The sequence below is a fragment of the Haemorhous mexicanus genome, chromosome 1, assembly GCF_027477595.1.
Source record: "Haemorhous mexicanus isolate bHaeMex1 chromosome 1, bHaeMex1.pri, whole genome shotgun sequence".
Taxonomy (NCBI): domain Eukaryota; kingdom Metazoa; phylum Chordata; class Aves; order Passeriformes; family Fringillidae; genus Haemorhous; species Haemorhous mexicanus.
In genome coordinates, this window is record NC_082341.1 from 8,341,714 (window position 1) to 8,360,033 (window position 18,320).

Genomic DNA, 18,320 nt, shown 5'->3' on the forward strand with positions numbered 1-18,320 from the left:
CAGGGTGTATTTTATTGAAAGATTCATGACGTTTCAATGACATTGTTAAGGTATTTAATTAGTCTCATGAAGAAAGTGGACTGACCCTTTTAGAGAAGCTGATAAATCATATAATAGCTGTTAGATCCTCTTTATTCCTTGCTTTATAAGATTAACTTTGTGCTAAGCAATTTATGCTAAGTTTTCTCTTTTATTGGTAACCAAAGTTATCTGTGCTTCATGAATAGATTATTGGAGATAACATCATGTAATTAACAAGAGATGCAGAAAAGTAAAAGTACAATTTGTGTAAGAATTGTATGAGAGAAAATGTTAATTTCTTAACTAGGAAGGATATTTAAAGGGATAAAAGGAAGGCAAAATAGTGCAGTTCTTTGAAAGGATTAAAGTAACCTTATCTCGTGTTCTTTCAGAAGGTGGGATTGCATGAGTGTGTGAAAGTCATGTTCAATGAGCTATTCACAACTCTAATGAATTGTAGACACAAGTTTGCATTGCCTTTTTTTTTTCCAAAAGTGATTGATAAGGTGTAGGTTATGCCTTAGCTATACTGAATAATTGAAATTAGTAAAAGGGGAAATTGTACAACATGCAGTTATTCAGAACTGTATAAAAATGTCAGTCTGAAGTGCAGTAAATTATGGTGTGTGTGGGAGAAAGAGTGGGTACATTTTTTGGTAAGAGCAAACATCACCAAATCAAAGATTTAAGACAAAATACCTGTCAGTAGCACTTCACTGTGGTGTTATCTTCTCTTTTGAAGTATTTCTGAAATGTCTGTGATGGTGTTCTCTTAAGAAATCTTTACAGAATCCTATTTCCAGTGTAATTTCCTTCTAGACCTCAGGTCTTCTATTCTTAAGCACCACCTTTTTTCTTCTTGAATTTTCAAAATAAAATTGCATGAGGATAAATTAAATTACGGAGTTCAGAGATTTCCTTAAAAACAGGAGAAGATGCAGTTGTCAGCTGGGTCATTCTTATGGACATTTGGTAGCTGTCATGGTAACCATTTCTGTATGAATGTGAACCTACATAGTGGGATCTCACTGGGAAGGCACATAAATTTTTGTCCTTTCCCTCAGTGTTAGAGTTGGCCCCAGTGTTGGACTGAGATGTAGAACCTTGGCGCCCTGGCTGATTGTATGAATTTGCAATTTTCTTTTTTAAGTTGGAACCTGTTAGCTTAAAAATAGGTGTTCTGAACACTGAATAAGGAAGTTTCCTGAAAGGTTTAATAATGGTGAAGTAATAGTTAAAATGTTTTTTGCAGGGACTCCTGCTGATGTGTGTACTGAATACTTGGGTGTAATTTGAAACTGTCCGGATAGCAAAACCATGAAAAATGGGAGTAACTACTGTGCATATAAAGATTTATTATGCATCTATGTTACAGTATGCTTATTTTATCAAAAAATAGACCATTATGAAACCTGGCTTTTGCACCTGCTCTTCATTAATTTTTGAAGTTAAATAGCTCTGAGTGGTCTTTTCCACCAAATACCAGAGGGCACTTGGGGGTTATTAGCCACAAATACTTGGTGAATGTAGAGTTTAACATTAATGGTAAAATAATCCACTACTAAAATTGTAGTTTAACTACTGTTAACCCCCCCCCCAAAAAAAAAACACCAAAAAATAAGCCCACACTCAAAAGCTTTAAATAATGGAGAACTGTTATATTACTTTTTAGGACAATTTGAATTTGACATAAGTAAAAGTGGAAGTGGTAGTGCTGTTGTATTTCTATTGAATTGGAAAAAAACATAATGCCATGTGAGAATAATAGACAAAGACCTCATAATTAGAAAAATACCCATCATAGTTTGTGTATTTTCTTTTTTAAAAAGAGTAATGTGTGTCTGGAAGTAGTTGAATGTTAGAGTTTTCACATGGAGTGTGTGATATGAATCAATTGCACAACTGAATTCCTATTGGAATTATCCTGGGAGCTTTTTCAGAAGAAAAATCTCGGCAATGTAAGATATGAAAATAAAAGCTTCCCCCTCCCTGTTTATACTGTTATTTAGCAGAGAAGTTTTTATCTTTAGGGATATCGAAGCAAAGCTGGTTTAGGAAAGAAGTGGAGGTCAGTCTGTCATGTCTGTAAGAAGGGAAAGAATCAACCTAATTTTGATTTTTTTTTTTAGAAGCAAACATTTGTAATTCATTTTTCAGCAAATAACAAATGTCTTTGCAATTAATTTTGCGTGATTGGCCTTTGGTTATCAGCCAAGAAATGTGATCAGTCATAATTTAGTAGTTTTTCAAAATGTCAGACGCAAAGTTAAAATCTGCTCAGCAATCAAATAAGTAGATATTTGTTAGTGAATCTGGAATTTTAAAAAGTGGAAAAAGCCCCAGAGTTCTTCACTGCTAGGGACAGAAAAAAAGAGAGGCCAATAGGAAGAGTTCCAAATTTCAGATATTTCCTTCTTGTTCTTTCTTGGACTGTTTTAAGATTTATTTTGACCCAAACTTATGTTGTGTCATGTACTTATATGACATATACTGCTACCTAGAGGAAAAAATTCTTAATCTATCTTAGTGAGCATTTTTGGGGATTTTTTGATACCAGCTTTTGGATAACAGTTGGATACCTGTTATTTTGTGTTAAATCAATGCAGATATTTAGAGGACACTAAATGTTTTGATTCTTGAAATCTGCTTTGATTCTTGTTTAAGCTCCCTGTGATATTCTGTACCAAAGGCTGGACACCTGTGGTACAGAAGATTTACAAGGAGCTTGAAATCAGTATTGCTACTATTTTTAATAGTAAAATGTCTTGCTGGTTATTGGTTTGTGGGTTTTTGGGGTTTTTTTGGGGTTTTTGGTTTTGTTTTTTTTTTTTTTTTTTTTTTTTTTAAAGTGTGAGCTTCTTTGGACTTAAAATGACCTTGTATTACTCAGTTCTAAAATTTACCTAAAGCTTATTTCATAAAGGTTTGTTTCTTTATGAAAGAAATAAAAAGCTGCTCTCAGTGTGTGTAATACTAACAGACTTTGGTGGCTTAAAGCAAGATGTTGTGCTGGTTGCTGGCCTCATTTTGAATCATTTTGGTTGAAATTTTCCGAATATACTTTCATTCCAAAACTGAAATGGTGAAAAAATACTTTCGTGCCCATGTGAGTTATTTAGAAATGTTTTATTGTTGCTCATTTTCCAAGGAAGAAAACTGAGTTTTGCTGCACTGAGGATGTTTCAGTACATAAGGGCTGTGTGAAATTCAACGGGACTTTCCATGCATTTGCAATTCAGGGGCTGCCTTAGGAGGAGACAAATCTGGGCATAATAATGAGGGTACAGGTTGGCAGGAGAGGGAAGGCTGGTACAAAGAATTGTTTATTTAAAATAAACATACTGGATTTTTTTTCAACCTGTGCCTGCTGCTTCCCTGGCAGGAAAAAGAGAGGAGATGGCCTGGTGTAAGTGTACAGACAAGGAAATCAGGGGCTAAGTGGGGCAAGTAGGAGCTCTTGACCAGCTGCCACAACACAAGACCACCAGCTTGGAGTCTGGTAGCTGGGATCTGGATCCATGCTGGGATTAGGAGCCAGTGGCCAGAGTGAAAGACGTGATGGGGATGAGAGAATGTATCTGAAGGAGTGAGCAGGTTTAGGAGAACAAAAAGGCAGATTGGGCAAAGGAATTAATATTGAGGAAGATGCTTGAGACCAGCTTACAAATGTGGTTGAGAAGCAGGATGGTGCTTAGTTTGTAGCCTAAGCCTCTTGCCTTTCAGCCTAGCACTTAATCTGAAGTCTGGGAGTGAGAGACTGATAAGGATCTGTTACCTCAACCAGGGCAGAATACATGGAGTTTGGAAGAAGCAGGTAGAGGAGACGATGATCACTGCTCTGCCATTTGGTGCTTGGAACCAAGCCCAGACAGATCATTGCTGCTGCCAGTTCTTCAGCTCGGGTGGCAGATATGTGACACTTAAAATTTATTAGCCCAGGTTTCAGTAAGTTTCCACGTAATTTGTTTTTTGCTGGCTGTTTTACAAATTACTAAGATATGTGTAGGCATATGTCTAGAGAAAACTATGAGGAATTTGAGAGCTTCTGAGTCAAGCTCTCTGAAAATGGGGAAAAGAGGTTGTCAAGACCATGCTCTGTTCTGAGATGCAAGATGAGCATGTGACTACGTGCTGTAAATCAGATGCAAGGTTAAAACCATTTTGGGTGCAAGTGCCCTGTTGAGCTGGGTTCTCCCACGCTCCTGTTGCAATGACCTTAGGCATTATCCACTGGTAAACTAATAGCTAAACAGCTAAATTATAAATAGCTAAAAATGAGTGGGTCTGCTGGGTGCCTCCCTCAAGGATGTGCAGCATGTGGAAGGGCTGTGTGTGTATTGCCTGGGATTGCTGTAAGAGCAAAACTTTGAGAAATAGGCTTTTGTCACCAAAGCTTCTGAGCTGAGGGAATGCATCTAACCTTATTTTGAAAGTAGCTCTGGCAGCTCCTATGTGCAGTGATGCTGGAGGTGTGGTTTGGGATCGAAGGGTCAGGATCCTCAAGGTTTGTGTTCAGCTGATCTTTTGGCAGGCAGCCAGTGCTGTCCTGCTCAACACCAGGGAAGGGCAAAGCAGTTCAACATCCTTGTTCAGCTAAACCTGAAGGTTTTTATGGAACAAATAAATGTCACCTTTTTCCATCCCAAACAGCTCTATTTTGCTTCAACTGCTGTTGTTTGCAGACAGTCTGTGAAATTCAAAGGCAGTAGTCAGTTCCAAGGTGGCAGGAATATTGTGTGTTGTGACTGTTCACTTGCAGAAGTGTAGAGCTCCACCTACAAACAGTGTGTATGTTATGAGGACTGTCATGCTTGAGTGTAATTTAATGTTTTTTCACTGAATGAAATACCCACAGGAGACTGGCTGACTGGAAACAAGGGGATATAGACCCTTTAATCTCTAGGAATGATAATGTATTTACAGTTGATGGCTGTATAATGACATAAGTAGTCACAGTCTTGGTCCCAAATAAGAGGTTTCAGTATCTCACATATCCCCATTCAGGTGTTTCAGGAAGGCCAGAGATTTAAAATAATGGATCTGATCCTTGGTGCTTCTCATCTACTTATTTGGGCCTTGCCAATCCCAGTTGTATTGTGCTGGTAGAAGGCTGTAAAAGCAGCTCTGTCTTGTGCTGCATTGATAGTGAGTATGCTCCAGGGCCATTGTTGCTGTGTGAGAAATTCTTATCCTAAAATTCCAGTCTTTGTGCAGTACAAATATGATGGGGTGAGACTGTGCATACCCTTGGTGAGGTCAACTCAAGAGATGAAAGATAAGCTGTTGCAGCTTAGTTGCTTGGCCCTTTCCTGATGACAATACTTCAGTCTAGCAGGGAGCTTTCGGTCTGGAATCTGTTTTGAAAAGCTTGTCTTCAGCAATGCAAGTTTTAAGCCTCAAGGTGAGCATCACATGTAGACAGAACAGATCCCACCACTGATTTCAGAATCTTTATAGAAAGCAAGGATGTTCACAGATTATTTTCATTACTTACTTGATTTATTCACATAATAAGGAAATGGTTGAGAATATAATTTATGCGAAGCAAAGCTTACTCTGTATATCACAGGTTGTCAAGGTATTTTGTCAACTTTTGGTATCAAAGGAAAAAAATTATAATGTGAATTACTCAATTAAATGTGTCTTCTGCAGAGTTACGGTTTTGTATTTACATACTGTTTCCTGCAATATGCAAAGGCATTAAATAAAAGAAAAAAAAATCCAGTGCCTTACTGGAAGAAAGAAAATTTTGTACTCTTTTCTTAAAGGGTTCAGATGCTAAATAGCCAGAAATGTTACTCTCTTCTTAATTCTTTTAGAAAGATGATTTCTTTAATTTTCTGCATGTCATAAATTGTCCTTCCCCCTCTTTTTTTTTAAGTAAATCTGCTCCCTCCTGTAGCTTACATTGTGCTAAATTGACGATGAAGAATAGTATGGTTTATGAAGATAAATGTCAGGAATGTCTTCTAAAGTAGACAGTCAGATTTTTTTGGATTAATGGGAAAGAAGGTCAATAATAATTGCATGGATTTCAATAAGCTTGAGAAGAAATGGCATTCCTGTGGTGCTAGTGATTATTAAAACATTGTGAATTCATTTCAAGATACTGTACTCAGGTTTAATATATCTTCCATTGTGAAGGAATGACTCAGTAAGGGCTGTCAATTTGTACAGGTGATAGGAGATAATTCATACAGGAATTGTATTTTTGAGAGAAAAAAAAGTTATAGCAGACAATACATAAATTTCTGGATGGTAGCCTTAATTTTAATTCTGCCTTATTAAATAGGGCCCTCCAGACTTCCAACAGCATACACCTGGACCAGTTCCTACCAACTTCTCCCAAGCCCCGAGGCTTCCAATCCAGGACCAGTGGAGAGGGCCACCCCCACCACCTCCACCACTCCCTCCTCCACCTCCTCAGGACAGAGATCCTTTCTTCTTAGCAGGTGAGCATTTTTAATCCCATTAACAATTAATACCCACCTGTTGTAAAGTGGCTGCACTGTGACTGCATGTCCCGCAACATGAAGTGTTCAGAAGAACCTGAAGGCTGGAAGATCCCATTTGATGTAGTCAAACTAGACCATGCCAGAAATTCTGGTTGTCTAGTATATTTTTACTTCTTTTGATGTGGATTTTTACTTTTTTTTAATATGTCTTCACCTGTAACTGCCATGAATCCAGATATTTATATAGACACAAAAATAATATCTATGTGAATTTGGATAACAAGTACTCTCCATACACTTGGGTTTCTTGTAACTCTTTAAACTGCCGGGACCGTGTGTGTTATACCACATACATGTAATTTGCGTGTATATATATATATATATATATATATATATATATATATACACAATATTTTGCAAATATTTTACACATGTACAGTACGTAAAAATGTGCTAAATACCTGGTCAGCAAATGGTGTCCATGCTTTATGAGTTCTTCTGTGGTTTAAACTGTAATCACTGGAATCCTTCATTGATTTTATTAAAGAAGAATTTCCAAAAGGTTTTGCTGATTCCAGCAGAGTACCAGTTGTGCTGGTCTTTCAAGGATCGATTCCTTTTATACACAAATGACAGGAACAAGAGAAATATAACCTTGAGGGTAGCTGTTTTAATTAAAACATCCCATAGAGTTTTGCATTCTGCAAATTTCAGGTTACTTTCCAAATCAGACTAGAGCTTTATGTTTCCGAAATGTTTGTGTCTCCGGAAGGTTGGGCAAGGAATTAATATTGAGGAAGATGCTTGAGACCAGGTTGGATAATTGAATCAATCCTCTCATTCCCACAGATCCGAGGTTCCCGGGTCATCCCTTGTTTGAGCAGCGCAGCCCCCCACCGCCACCGCCTCCCCCGCTTCTGAACAGCGCCCATCCCGTTCCTACGCAGAGCCCGATGCCGTTCAGCCCGCCCGGGCCCGCCTTTAACCAGCCGGGACAGCAGCCGGTGTATCCCCGGGAGCGGCCGGTGCGGCCCAGCATGCAGCCCCAGGGCCCGGTGGGGATCCTGCACTTCAACCAGCCGGGCTCTGCCACCCCGCGGCCCTTCATCCCCCCGCGGCAGCAGTTCCTGCAGGCGCCGGGACAGCCCTTCCTGTCCCCGCACACGCAGCCCAGCATGCAGGTACAGGGCTGGGGGAGTAACGGAGCCGAAGCGTTGCAGCTCCGAGGGGGATGGCCCTGCAGTGCCATCGCTGCTGTGCGTGGGGAGTGATGGATCTTCTGGATCTTCTCCCCGCCGTCGTGTCCGGTCTCGCTCTGTGCCGGCCCGGGGCAGCGCGGGGCGGCAGCGCCCTCTGCCGGGCGCGGAGCCGGGCCGTGGGGCTGCGGCCGCTGGAAGCGGGGCAGCGCTTCGGGGATGTGCAGGGGGCCGCGATGAACCTCATTAGAAAACAGGGGAGAGGACAGCAACCCTTGAATTCGTCTTTTTCTTTTTACTTCAGCTATTGTCTTACACAGGTTTAAGAGTAGAACGACCAGACACCTCTTCAGTCGGTCTGTTCTTTCCTTTGTATGATTTTAGTATAGCCTGCTTCATAGCTGCTTACAGTTCTAAGAGAGACTGGAGCTGCTTTTCTGGAGTTTATTACCTTGAAACTAAAATATTTTTTTTTCGTGTGAAGGGTCCCATGCATCCTCCATTACAGCCTCAGCCACAACCTCAGCCTCATCAGCAGCATCACCAGCAGCAACAGCAGCACCATCACCAGCAGCAGCAGCAACATCACCATCTCCAAGGGCCTCCACAGCCCTTGATGCCCATGAACCAGCCACAGTTCAGGCCTCACATGCAAGCCACACAGCAGCAGCCAAATAACAACAGGATGCAGTGTCAGCCACGACAGGGTCCAATGAAGCCAAGGCATGTAAGTACCACGTACAACAGTGTCCTCCGTGAGTAAGCACAGGTTTCAAAACTCACTAACGTGGGTTTTCAATTCTGTTTATTCCTATCCTGCTCTTTCCCCTCCTTTTACCATTTCTTGCTCATTTTCTGCCTTGATCATTTTGTAAGCAACATTAAAAAATACCATGTGTATCTTTCTTTTCTCCTCTGGTCTTCATTGTTTTTTTTTATTTGGTCCAATAGGAGATGTTGCAGTTGCCCAAGAACTAGCAATGAAGGGGTGGTGAAGGAGAAGTTTGCTTTATAAGGCTTTACAACTGCTGGTAGTCTGTGATTGTGTGGGAGGCCACTTTTGTGACACTCTTTTGATTTGAAGGCCTCTCTGTACCGCTGGTGATCAGTTTTCTGGTTCAGATTATGCCTCTCCTGTCTTGTGAGTTTCCTCCAATGCAACATATTCTGCTGCTTGGGAGGTTGGGTAGGACAACAGCCTGGAGCAGTGCTCAAGACAATATAACTATAGTTTAGCATAATTGCTTTGATTAGGAAAGGAAATCACACAGTGAATCCAGTTTCTGAGAATGGTGTTAAACAAGTGAGATTAAGTTTTGCTTTTAATTAGAAAGAAAGGTTATTAAAATATTCTCATTTCTCCTGACATTAAAAATATTGTGCCTTTTCACAAAGCTTATTTTCCTAAGCTGAACTAAATCAGGAAAATGTGAAACCAGAATCACGTCAGCCTGGTTTGTGCTGGAAGTCAGTAATTCTTTTCCTTTGTTCATTTCAGAGTACCCCATCCCAGAATATTGTCAAGCGTTCCAATCAGCAGCTGCAGTCGGCCGCTCCCAGGAACAGCAACCTGCGCGAGCTGCCCATCGCCCCGGCCCACGCCATGGACATGGGCAGCGCCCGCCGCAGCTCCGCCCCTGCTGCCCAGGTCAAACCCATTCCCAGCACCCTGCCTGCCACCAAGCCTGGCACTGCTGCTGCCAACTCCCAGGGAAGGCCTGAGATGAAAGCTAAAGCAATCACCCCAGTGGGCCAGGCAAAGTCGGAAGGAAAATGTGAACCAGAGGTAAGGGATTTTTTGTTCTGGTTAAACAAAAGTGTTGGGGAAGATGAAATAGGAAAGCCTTATTAATATGATTGCCTGGCAAAAGATTTTGAGAATACAGAAACTATAAGCGAGATTGACATGAAAGCAAGCTTTGAGATACCTTAGTTACTGAACCACTGGAAAACAATGGTGTGGCTGGCTGAAGGTAATCCCCTTTTGATGAAACAATACCCTCTGCTTGCAGACAAGTCCAAAGGTCAGAGCAGACCCTACTAGCCTAGCAGAAGGAGTCCAAAAAGTAGTTTTTAGAGTTTAAAATGTAACACAGTATAGTAATGTAATGATTCTGATAAGCTGTATGTAAATGCCATGAGATTTGTATATTGTACTAAATTAGTTAGTGAGAATTAAAATATTCCACACAGAAGATTTATTGTATTGTAAAGAGAACCTCGCTCTCTTACACTCTTATCCTCTCATCCTCTCTCTTTCTCTTATCCTCTTTACCACTCTCTTCTCTCGGGCCTGCTCCGAGCTGTGGCTGGCAGCTCCCAGCAGGGCCCCTGCATCCACACCCTTTACAATAAACCACAAGTTCCACGACCTGGCTTCAGAAATCTGTCTCTCCATCCATCCTTGACGCTCCTACACAAAAGGTATAAAAACCAAGCAACGAGAAACAAGGCTCCCACCACAAAGTTCCCACCTTTAAAAGACGTTTCTAGTCTGATTTATGAATTGAAAGCACACTTAATGTATTATCCACCAAATATTTTAGGTGCCACTAGAGGCCTCCCTTCTGAATTGCACTTGTATTTTTTATTGTAACAGCAGAAATAGTCTCCAATGACATAAAAGGTCTGGAAGGTTGGCAAGGCTGTGGTGAATTTGTTTTGTGGGAGAAGGAGTCATTTCTACTAGGAAAAGGCAGAATTTGAGTAAAGGTGATCAGTGATACAAGTCTCTGAAATACTCATTTTGCCCATTTTCATCTTTGGGAATTATAATTTATTTTCAGGTGATCATATTCTTCTAAGTCTGAAAGCCTCTTCTCTGTTGTTTTGTATGATGCTGTATAGCTCAAAGGAAAAAAGAAGGCTATTTGGAGAGCTGTCTTCCTCATGCTGTTTTCCTTTAGGCAGTTCAGTCTCTACTAGGCCTTGAGCATTCATGCAGGGGATCATAGCTGTGCTGTCCATGGGAGCTTCTTGCTCTTGAAAAAGACCATCTCTTTTTTATGAAACCTTTTCATGTAAGGGAAAAGTGGAGATGCTTTTAAGTTTTCCATTTTGGAGAAATTGATGCTGTTTGCTCTGCTGGTATTCTGCACAATTGGAAAAATCAGATGCCAGTATTTTCAGCTCCACTGGATCGTGTCATGTGAACAGATGACCTGCACAGATCTCCTGGAAGCTAGAGAAGACTCTCCAAGAGCTCTGTTACTTTGAGAGAGAGGGTGGGATTGGAATGATGGTGCTCTTTAGATCCTGAGCATAATGGCTAAATGCATCCTGTGTGCTTTGTCAGGCTATTTTGTGAAGAACTGTAAATCTTCATAGTTATAGTTAACCATGAATCTTGTCTCAAGGACCAGGTTTTCTTCAACAGCCATTGAAAGCTTTAATTGTGATAATACTGTCTTCCTTTTAAGCTGCTCATGATTAGCTTTTCATCTTGTTCTTGAATTAGGGATGGTCATAACTAATTTCCATAAATGAGGCACAAAAGAAACCTAAAGCTATTAGTGTTTGACCTCCTGTGCACTTGCTTTTCAATGGAAATGGAAAAAAAATCCTTTTTTAGCTTTTAATTTTCACCTTTTTTGGAAAAAATATTTAAGTAATCTCTTTCCCCTCAATTCAGTCTCTTGGAATAATCTGAGTCATAGAAAATGCAGAATGCAGTGCTTCATAGAGAAGCCTTGTCTTTCAGGCCATTAGTAAGGTAAGTCTTGAAAAATCAGCCACAGGCCTCCCCATCTAAAACATCTTGAAGTGATTCTGTAGTGTGGCCATATAAAAATTAAGGCATTAGTTCCGAAGTATCTCTGGCAGTATTTAGAAAAAAGATAAGAATTTTAAAAATTTCTTTTAATTAAATAGAAAACTAAACAAACAAACAACCCCAAAGCAGTCAACATGTCTCCATTTTAAACATGCTCTAGTTGGTTATCAAATCACCTAATCTTACCTGTGTGAATTCTAGATGTATTAGAAATAAAACTTTATTTTTATTTCTCTGTCAAAACTGTCATTGATGAAATTCTGATCCCTGTTTTATGCAAGTTTTTGCAAAGCAGGATAAAAAACCAGGGTTGTCTTGGAACCAATGAAGTCTCCTAGTAAAGCCCTTGTAGTTATACTTGGCAGGCATTAGGAGAGTGTGGCTGTGTGCTCACAGAGCTTTGTCCTTCCAAAGCACACCTGGAACAGAGCCTGGTGCTGCAAACAGTGTAGTAGCAGTTGTCCCATTTCTGCTGTGCCACTGCAGTGGTCTTGGTCACTGCTGCTGCTTATTGTCACTTACAGATGGGAATGCTGTACTAAAATTGTTCATTTACAAGCATTTAATAATTTCCTTCACTGTTTTTGTAATGTTGGTTATTGCATACCTCTCCTTAGGCAAATTGTAATGTTTTGCAGTCTTTTTTGTGTGTTTTTCTTGTAATTAGCTGACTTCATCCTGTTCTTTTGCTTTTGATGATGAGAAAGAGTTAAGTTCTGTCACCTTTTCTAGCTGTATGGCACATAACTGAATTGGGCAGGTTATTTTGCAAGTGTCTTCAACTGGAAAATTAAGACTTTTCTTTGCATCTTTCTTCCTAAAGAGTCAGTGGCTGTATTTATGAGTGGCCTATCATTGAGGATGCACCAAAAAAATAGCAATAGTGGCTGTTAGAGGTTTTGCTCACCCTAAATATAGATATTTGAAAGGTTTGCAATGTGAGCGAATGGAAGATTAAAAACTGTATATTGATGGAATGCTTGTGTTCCTCTTCCTGTGAGGCTGCAAAATACTCACCTTAAATGCCTGTTCAGAATAGCTTTTACTCCCCAGGATTTAAATTGTATATCCTTAGTCTGAAACATTTTGTCATTGAAATAGGAAAGTCTGGATGATGTGGGCCTAATTCTGCTCCTGTTGAAGTCAGCTTAGGATTAGAGGAATTAAGGCAGTATTAAGCATTTTTGAGTTTAAAGAAGAGGGAGAATGGAGAGAGGTGATGTGTCTGTAGGAGAAATGGATATTGGAGCTCGGAACTGGAGGGAAATTAGTAGAGTACTGTGTAGTCATCAGTGTATTGATGTTAGTACTTACACTGGGGATCATGTCCTTGATGTGCTGAAAGAAAACCTTTGTACTCCTTCTTCCAAATCCAATAAATTGTAAATTTTGTTGGATTTTACACTGCTGTCTTTTCTAACAAGGCTTGCAATATTCTCTTCCAGATTTTTGTAATGGTGCCTCCTGTCTTGTGCTTGTAAGAGTCTTATCACAGTTGGAAGTTAGCAAGAGGGCAGTGTGCTTCCTGGAGTAACTTGTAACCTTGTTCTTCACCCTCTCCCTGTTTGTCCAAGATGTACAGCACCTCTGCTTTGTAGGGTGTCTCATACCTTCCTTGGGTTTAGGAGCTGATGGTACCAGCAATGTGAAATGTACAGTGTGTATATGTAGGTATCCTTTAATTCAGATATTTTGTGGATTTGAACACAAGCATCCAAATGATGCAGTTTGAATCTGACTATGCCTTTTGCAAACAATTGGTATGAATTTTTAGACAAATTATTCTAGTTTCTTATGTTTTTAATGTTACAGATTAAAAAAATAAAGACAAGCGTGCTGAATAGGTTTGGTTATGCCACAGATCAAATCATTTTGATTGCTCTGTTCTTGCACCCATTTTACTGAGACACATAAGTGATCCTGGTTGCATGATTCCTTTTTTGTTCCTTGGGAGCTAAGCAGAACATTAACAGTGTCTGGTTCTTATGACTCAGCATTTAGTTCTATTAATTGGCAATTAATCCTGCAGACTTCTGAAAAGGTACGGGTCTATTTCTTTGTAATTCACTACATTGTGAAAAGCAAGCTACTGGTACTAGGACTTAAATTTCAGTAGAAAGTTTAATCTCTTGATTTAGAGTGTGTCCTTGCTGTCTTTTCCTAAGTCAACAGTGCCATTCCAGGATCCCCAGAAGGATGTGGGACTGCTGCTTCTCTTTCTTGCTGGTGCTCTTCAGCTAGATTCAGGAAAGCAGCCTGTAATGTTTTCTTTTGGTGCTTCCCATCAAAACTGCCTTGGATCTTAAGGGAGAAAAAAAACCTGCAGCTAAGGCTCAGTCTTCCCTCAAACCTCAGTGAAATGCATTGTGTTAAAGCTGTTCAAAGATGGATGAGAATTTCCATTTTAAAAAGAAAGAAAACAAACTCAAAGCCTGGCAGAAGAAAGCCATCCCCACAAAACCAAGTGCATGTCTGGCCTTTTGTACTCTGCAGCCTCCTGTAAAAGGAGGAGCCATATACGTGTACAGGGTACCATTTCTTCATGTTGGGGAGTTTTCTACCCAAAACATGTGAAGCTTAATAGTTATCTAGGGAAAAGGCTGCTCCACGTTTTTCTGCTTTTTTACCTACAGATAATGTTGCTTCCAGTCACAGGATGTGAAAGTTACAGTGGTTTGAACTTTGGAGGATATGTACTTTCTCCCAGTTGATTCTGTAGGCAAAATGTTTCCTTGCCTTGCCTATTTCTTTTTTTCCTGGGCAGTGCTGTTGCTTGTTGGAGAAATCTATACTGAGCTTACTAAACTAATGGGATGGAAGTCATTAGCAATAGGCTTTGTGTCCTGTGTTCTTCTTGAACCTGTCTTGCCTGTTCCATATGCTGAATGTCCTTATTACATACTCTAGGTCATTTATATGTACTATACATCTCATATATACCCCCAGTCTCTAGAATGGTGTATACAAGGTGCTCTTAAAGCTGAGGAGAAGGGGATTTAACTGCCCCTGTTTTCATCCTGAGGAGGAGTTTGCTGTCCTTCTCAATCGGTACTGTCGGGCCATTGTACAACTAAATTGAGTTAAAGCTGATTTCTAATGGAGATATTCTGTTAATCATCACAGGGTCTTTATATTATCTTCCTTCAGCTGTGGGGGTATTTTGTTTAGAATTTAACAGTAGTAGTAGTACCTTGCTTTTGAAGGATTTAGGTCTACCTCTAGCCTGTTAACAGACTGATCTGCAGTTGTCATATAACCTCAGTGCTCCTGATGCTTGATTTTAACCTTTAAGAAGGGATTGACTTCCTAGGATCATTACTAATTTCCTTAGTCTAGTTCCTGAAAGGAAAGTTTCAGATTATTTTTGAGGTCAAAATGCCTGAATATTCTACTAGGCATTCTTTGAACTGCATGTGTGTTGGTAATAGAGTTTATGTCTAGTTTATGTCAGACATCTTTCTGTGTTTAATTCTGGCATAGCTGGAATCAGGGCATGGTGTATCTGTCCAAGGGCTGTTGCAGGGATGTATTAGTCAGAGTCCCTTGGGATGTTCATTCCTTGTGTGCTGGCAGGACTCATTTGAGTGTGCTGCAAAGCACACATCTCTGTGCTATGTGCAACCTTTGAGTTGGTGTTCTGAGCCTGCTGCATTGTGATCTCTGTCTCCCAAGGCCTTCAGAACTTGTTAGGTGATAAAATGAGCAGGCAAATCCCTCATAATAAAGGGCACTGGTAGAAGTGGTGGTCTCCTGAAGACTCATGCTGCAATGTTCCAATTGAACATAAAGGAAAAAAAAATTACAGGACTGCCTCCAAAAGTTAACTTGGTATTGGTTTATGGCATCCATCAGGCTTGTTTAGATAAATTGTAGAATATTACAATCTAAACCAAAGCAGGTGAATAAACTAATTCATTAAGTGAAACAAGTTTTCCCTCTGAACAACTGTGGTAATTGTGATACTTAGCATCTTTGAAAATTACTGAAAAGTTTATTAATTGCATCAGGATCTGCATAACAACACATCCTCCTCCTAGCAGGAGCTTATGTGTTTTCCCATCCTTTGCAAACTATTCTTAAGGGTCTTAATCTTTCCCTGTATTTCATAAGGGAATCCAGCATTTCCAGTAGTCAATACAAGATGAGGTATCTGAGTTTCCTCTAGAAGTATGTTTCTGTACCATCTATCATCATAGAGCTTTAATTTAGTTGTCACAGTGATTATTAATGACCACTATCATGTTCCACAAGTATAAAGATATGAACTTTGGGGTGGATGTAGCATTCTCATGCAAAGAACTGTTTGATCTCACCCCTGAACTACAACTACAATTAAAAAATAAATACAGATTTCAAAAATGCAATTTGGTTAGTCTTATTTAGCCACTGTTTTGGCTTCTAATTAGATTGCTAATTAGATGCTTGTAATTGGACTTGTGATTTGAGACAATGAGCTGGTTTTTAGTAACTGTGAGAATAATCCATGTCAATACCTGCTCAGGGAAGAAGCAGCTACAGCTGAAGGAAACAAACATTCAGGATTTGTCCATCTGGGTGCTGTGATTGCAAATCTGACTCTGCTGGGCTCTCACATCCATGAATCAACATTATGGCTGAATCTGTTCTGCTGGGTTTTTTCTTGTGTTGGGAAGGATTCTAGGTGCACTAGGATTAAAAGCTCTTAAAAAATCCCAGACCTTCAAGTCACACATTTGGGTCACATGTTCAAAAAATGATTGTGTCAAAACCAGTTTGTACCCAGTTGATGCAAGATACATAAAGGTTTGTCACAGATTCCCAGTTTTTAAGAAATATTTTAGCACTCTTTATGCATTAATTTACCAGCATGCAAAGTATCATTACTTGAAGAGGCTGTTGTTTGGAGTCATTGATACATCTTGAGTAGAATGTTGTGCTCATTACCATTTGTAAGCATTCTCTATAAGTCTAACTTAATATTTCAAATGGTTAAAAAAAGAGAAATAATATAATAAAAAGGTATGCTTCCTAATTTTGAAAAATATATGTGATTTTATTGCAAGAGCCATTTGATTTCTTTTCCAGGATGATGAGAATCTGCATTTCCTTGACTCTTGTCCATTTTTATACAGCTTTTTATAAGAACCCATTCTGCCAGAGTTGAAGAATCTTTAGGAAGGTTATTTGATGGTGTGTAGTACTTTCAATCAGAGAGGCCCAGGGCTGGAATATTAAAGGCATTCTCTATATACCATTAATATTCCAACACTGCATTTGGCAACATTTTGATTCTGAAGAGAGTGCATGAGTTCAAGGTCAGAGAGATTGACTTGTGCTGTTCATTATAACCAATTATTGTGTGACAAATGAGTTTGAGATCAGGCTTAAAATTCTGTGAGAAAAATCAATAGTTCTAATCAGGGCCTTTCAGGTCATTTACCACCCTACCTTTTGTTACTTTGTCAGAAAAGAGCAAGATAAAACCTGTGTGACAGTGGGTTGCCTCTGTATTGTTACCTTCCATTTGAAACATATTTTGATATCTTGAATTATATTAATAGTTTAATTGGTTTTGGAAACTTTTAAATTAATTCCAATTTGTCAAACTTTTTTTATTAATTTTTTTTTGTGTTCTGATCAGATTTCTCAAGTGGTATTAAAGCTTTTCTGTCTAGGAAGTAGTATATCTAAGTCCTAAACCAGATTTGAGCTGTTTGTCTGTAATGAATAGCAAATAAACCCTAGCAGCAGATACCAAAGCAAGGCTATTAGTGGAGTGTATGAGGGAAAGTTTAAAATGCTCTACATCTGAAACAATTTTGTGTTGTTTTGAGCAAGCTGGGCATCTGTTTAGAATTTTATAAATTCATTTGGTTTTTCCTTTGTAGTACCCAGATGAAGATGAAGAAACTCGGTTGTACCGTTTGAAGATAGAAGAGCAGAAGCGCCTGAGAGAGGAGATCCTGAAGCAGAAGGAGCTGAGACGGCAGCAGCAGGCTGGGGCCCGGAAGAGAGAGTTGCTGGAGAGACTTGCCCAGCAGCAGCAGCAGCAGCAGCAGCCCGGCTCCCAGCAGTCCTACATGCAGCACGAGGAGGACTCCTCCGAGTTCCCCACCAACGGCAGCCCCTACATCCCCCACTCCGGCTTGCAGACCAGGCACAACGTGAAAAGCAGACTCCTTGTTAGAAAGCAAGACGCGGTAGTCGCAAACATCCACCCCAAACCCACAGACTTCCCCCAGGGCGCAGGGGACGGGCAGTACCAAGGACAGCAGATGAAGCCAGTGAAGCAGCTGAGGCAAACTAGAACGATCCCTGCGAGTCAGCCTCAGGCAGCCCAGAAAGTGTTACAGAGCAAAGCGGCCGCGGCGGCGCTGCCCACGGCGCAGGCGGCGCGCGCGGCCTCGGTCCCCGGCAGGCCCCAGGAGCAGAAGCCGGGGGTGAAAAGGACTGTGATGCAGCGGACAAACAGTGCTAGTGATGGGCCCCATGGCGGCAGCAAAGTCAGGGTGATTAAGTTGTCAGGAGGGGTAAGTGTACAAGGCTCATCTCATCTCTGTGTCTCCTCGTGGTTTGTTTCTGTGTGGTTGACTCTGTGTAATCCCGAAATAAAAGATGGGCCTGAGCTGGTGAGGGAAGTAACAGGTTTAGCATACCTAATAGTCCATATATTTTATTTTCAGAACTGTAATTTATTAGCAGTTATTAAACAGTTAGTGTTTCCTGTAATGCTTTACTGCCAGGCAGTTACCAATGAAATCATATTGAAATACTCCTTTCTTTTAAGTTGTAACTTGGAGTCTGAAATCTGAAAGAGTGCTGAGTTGAGCTCCTTTTGCTTAAGGTTGATAGGTCTGATAATTGCTCAGAGAAAAGAATGTAGGTGACTTAACTATT

The 18,320-nt window shown here is 40.2% G+C and overlaps 1 protein-coding gene across 5 annotated transcripts in view; it reads left to right on the plus strand.

Annotated features, from left to right (window-relative positions):
• Positions 1-18,320, plus strand: part of RBM33 (RNA binding motif protein 33) — a 98,889-nt gene that overhangs the window by 51,409 nt on the left and 29,160 nt on the right. For all 5 annotated transcript variants that reach the window (XM_059839600.1, XM_059839610.1, XM_059839629.1 and 2 more), the window contains exons 11-15: positions 6,314-6,473; positions 7,326-7,657; positions 8,157-8,399; positions 9,171-9,458; positions 17,312-17,953. In XM_059839600.1, the coding sequence (XP_059695583.1) occupies positions 6,314-6,473; positions 7,326-7,657; positions 8,157-8,399; positions 9,171-9,458; positions 17,312-17,953 (1,665 nt within the window). The remainder of the gene's footprint in view (positions 1-6,313; positions 6,474-7,325; positions 7,658-8,156; positions 8,400-9,170; positions 9,459-17,311; positions 17,954-18,320) is intronic.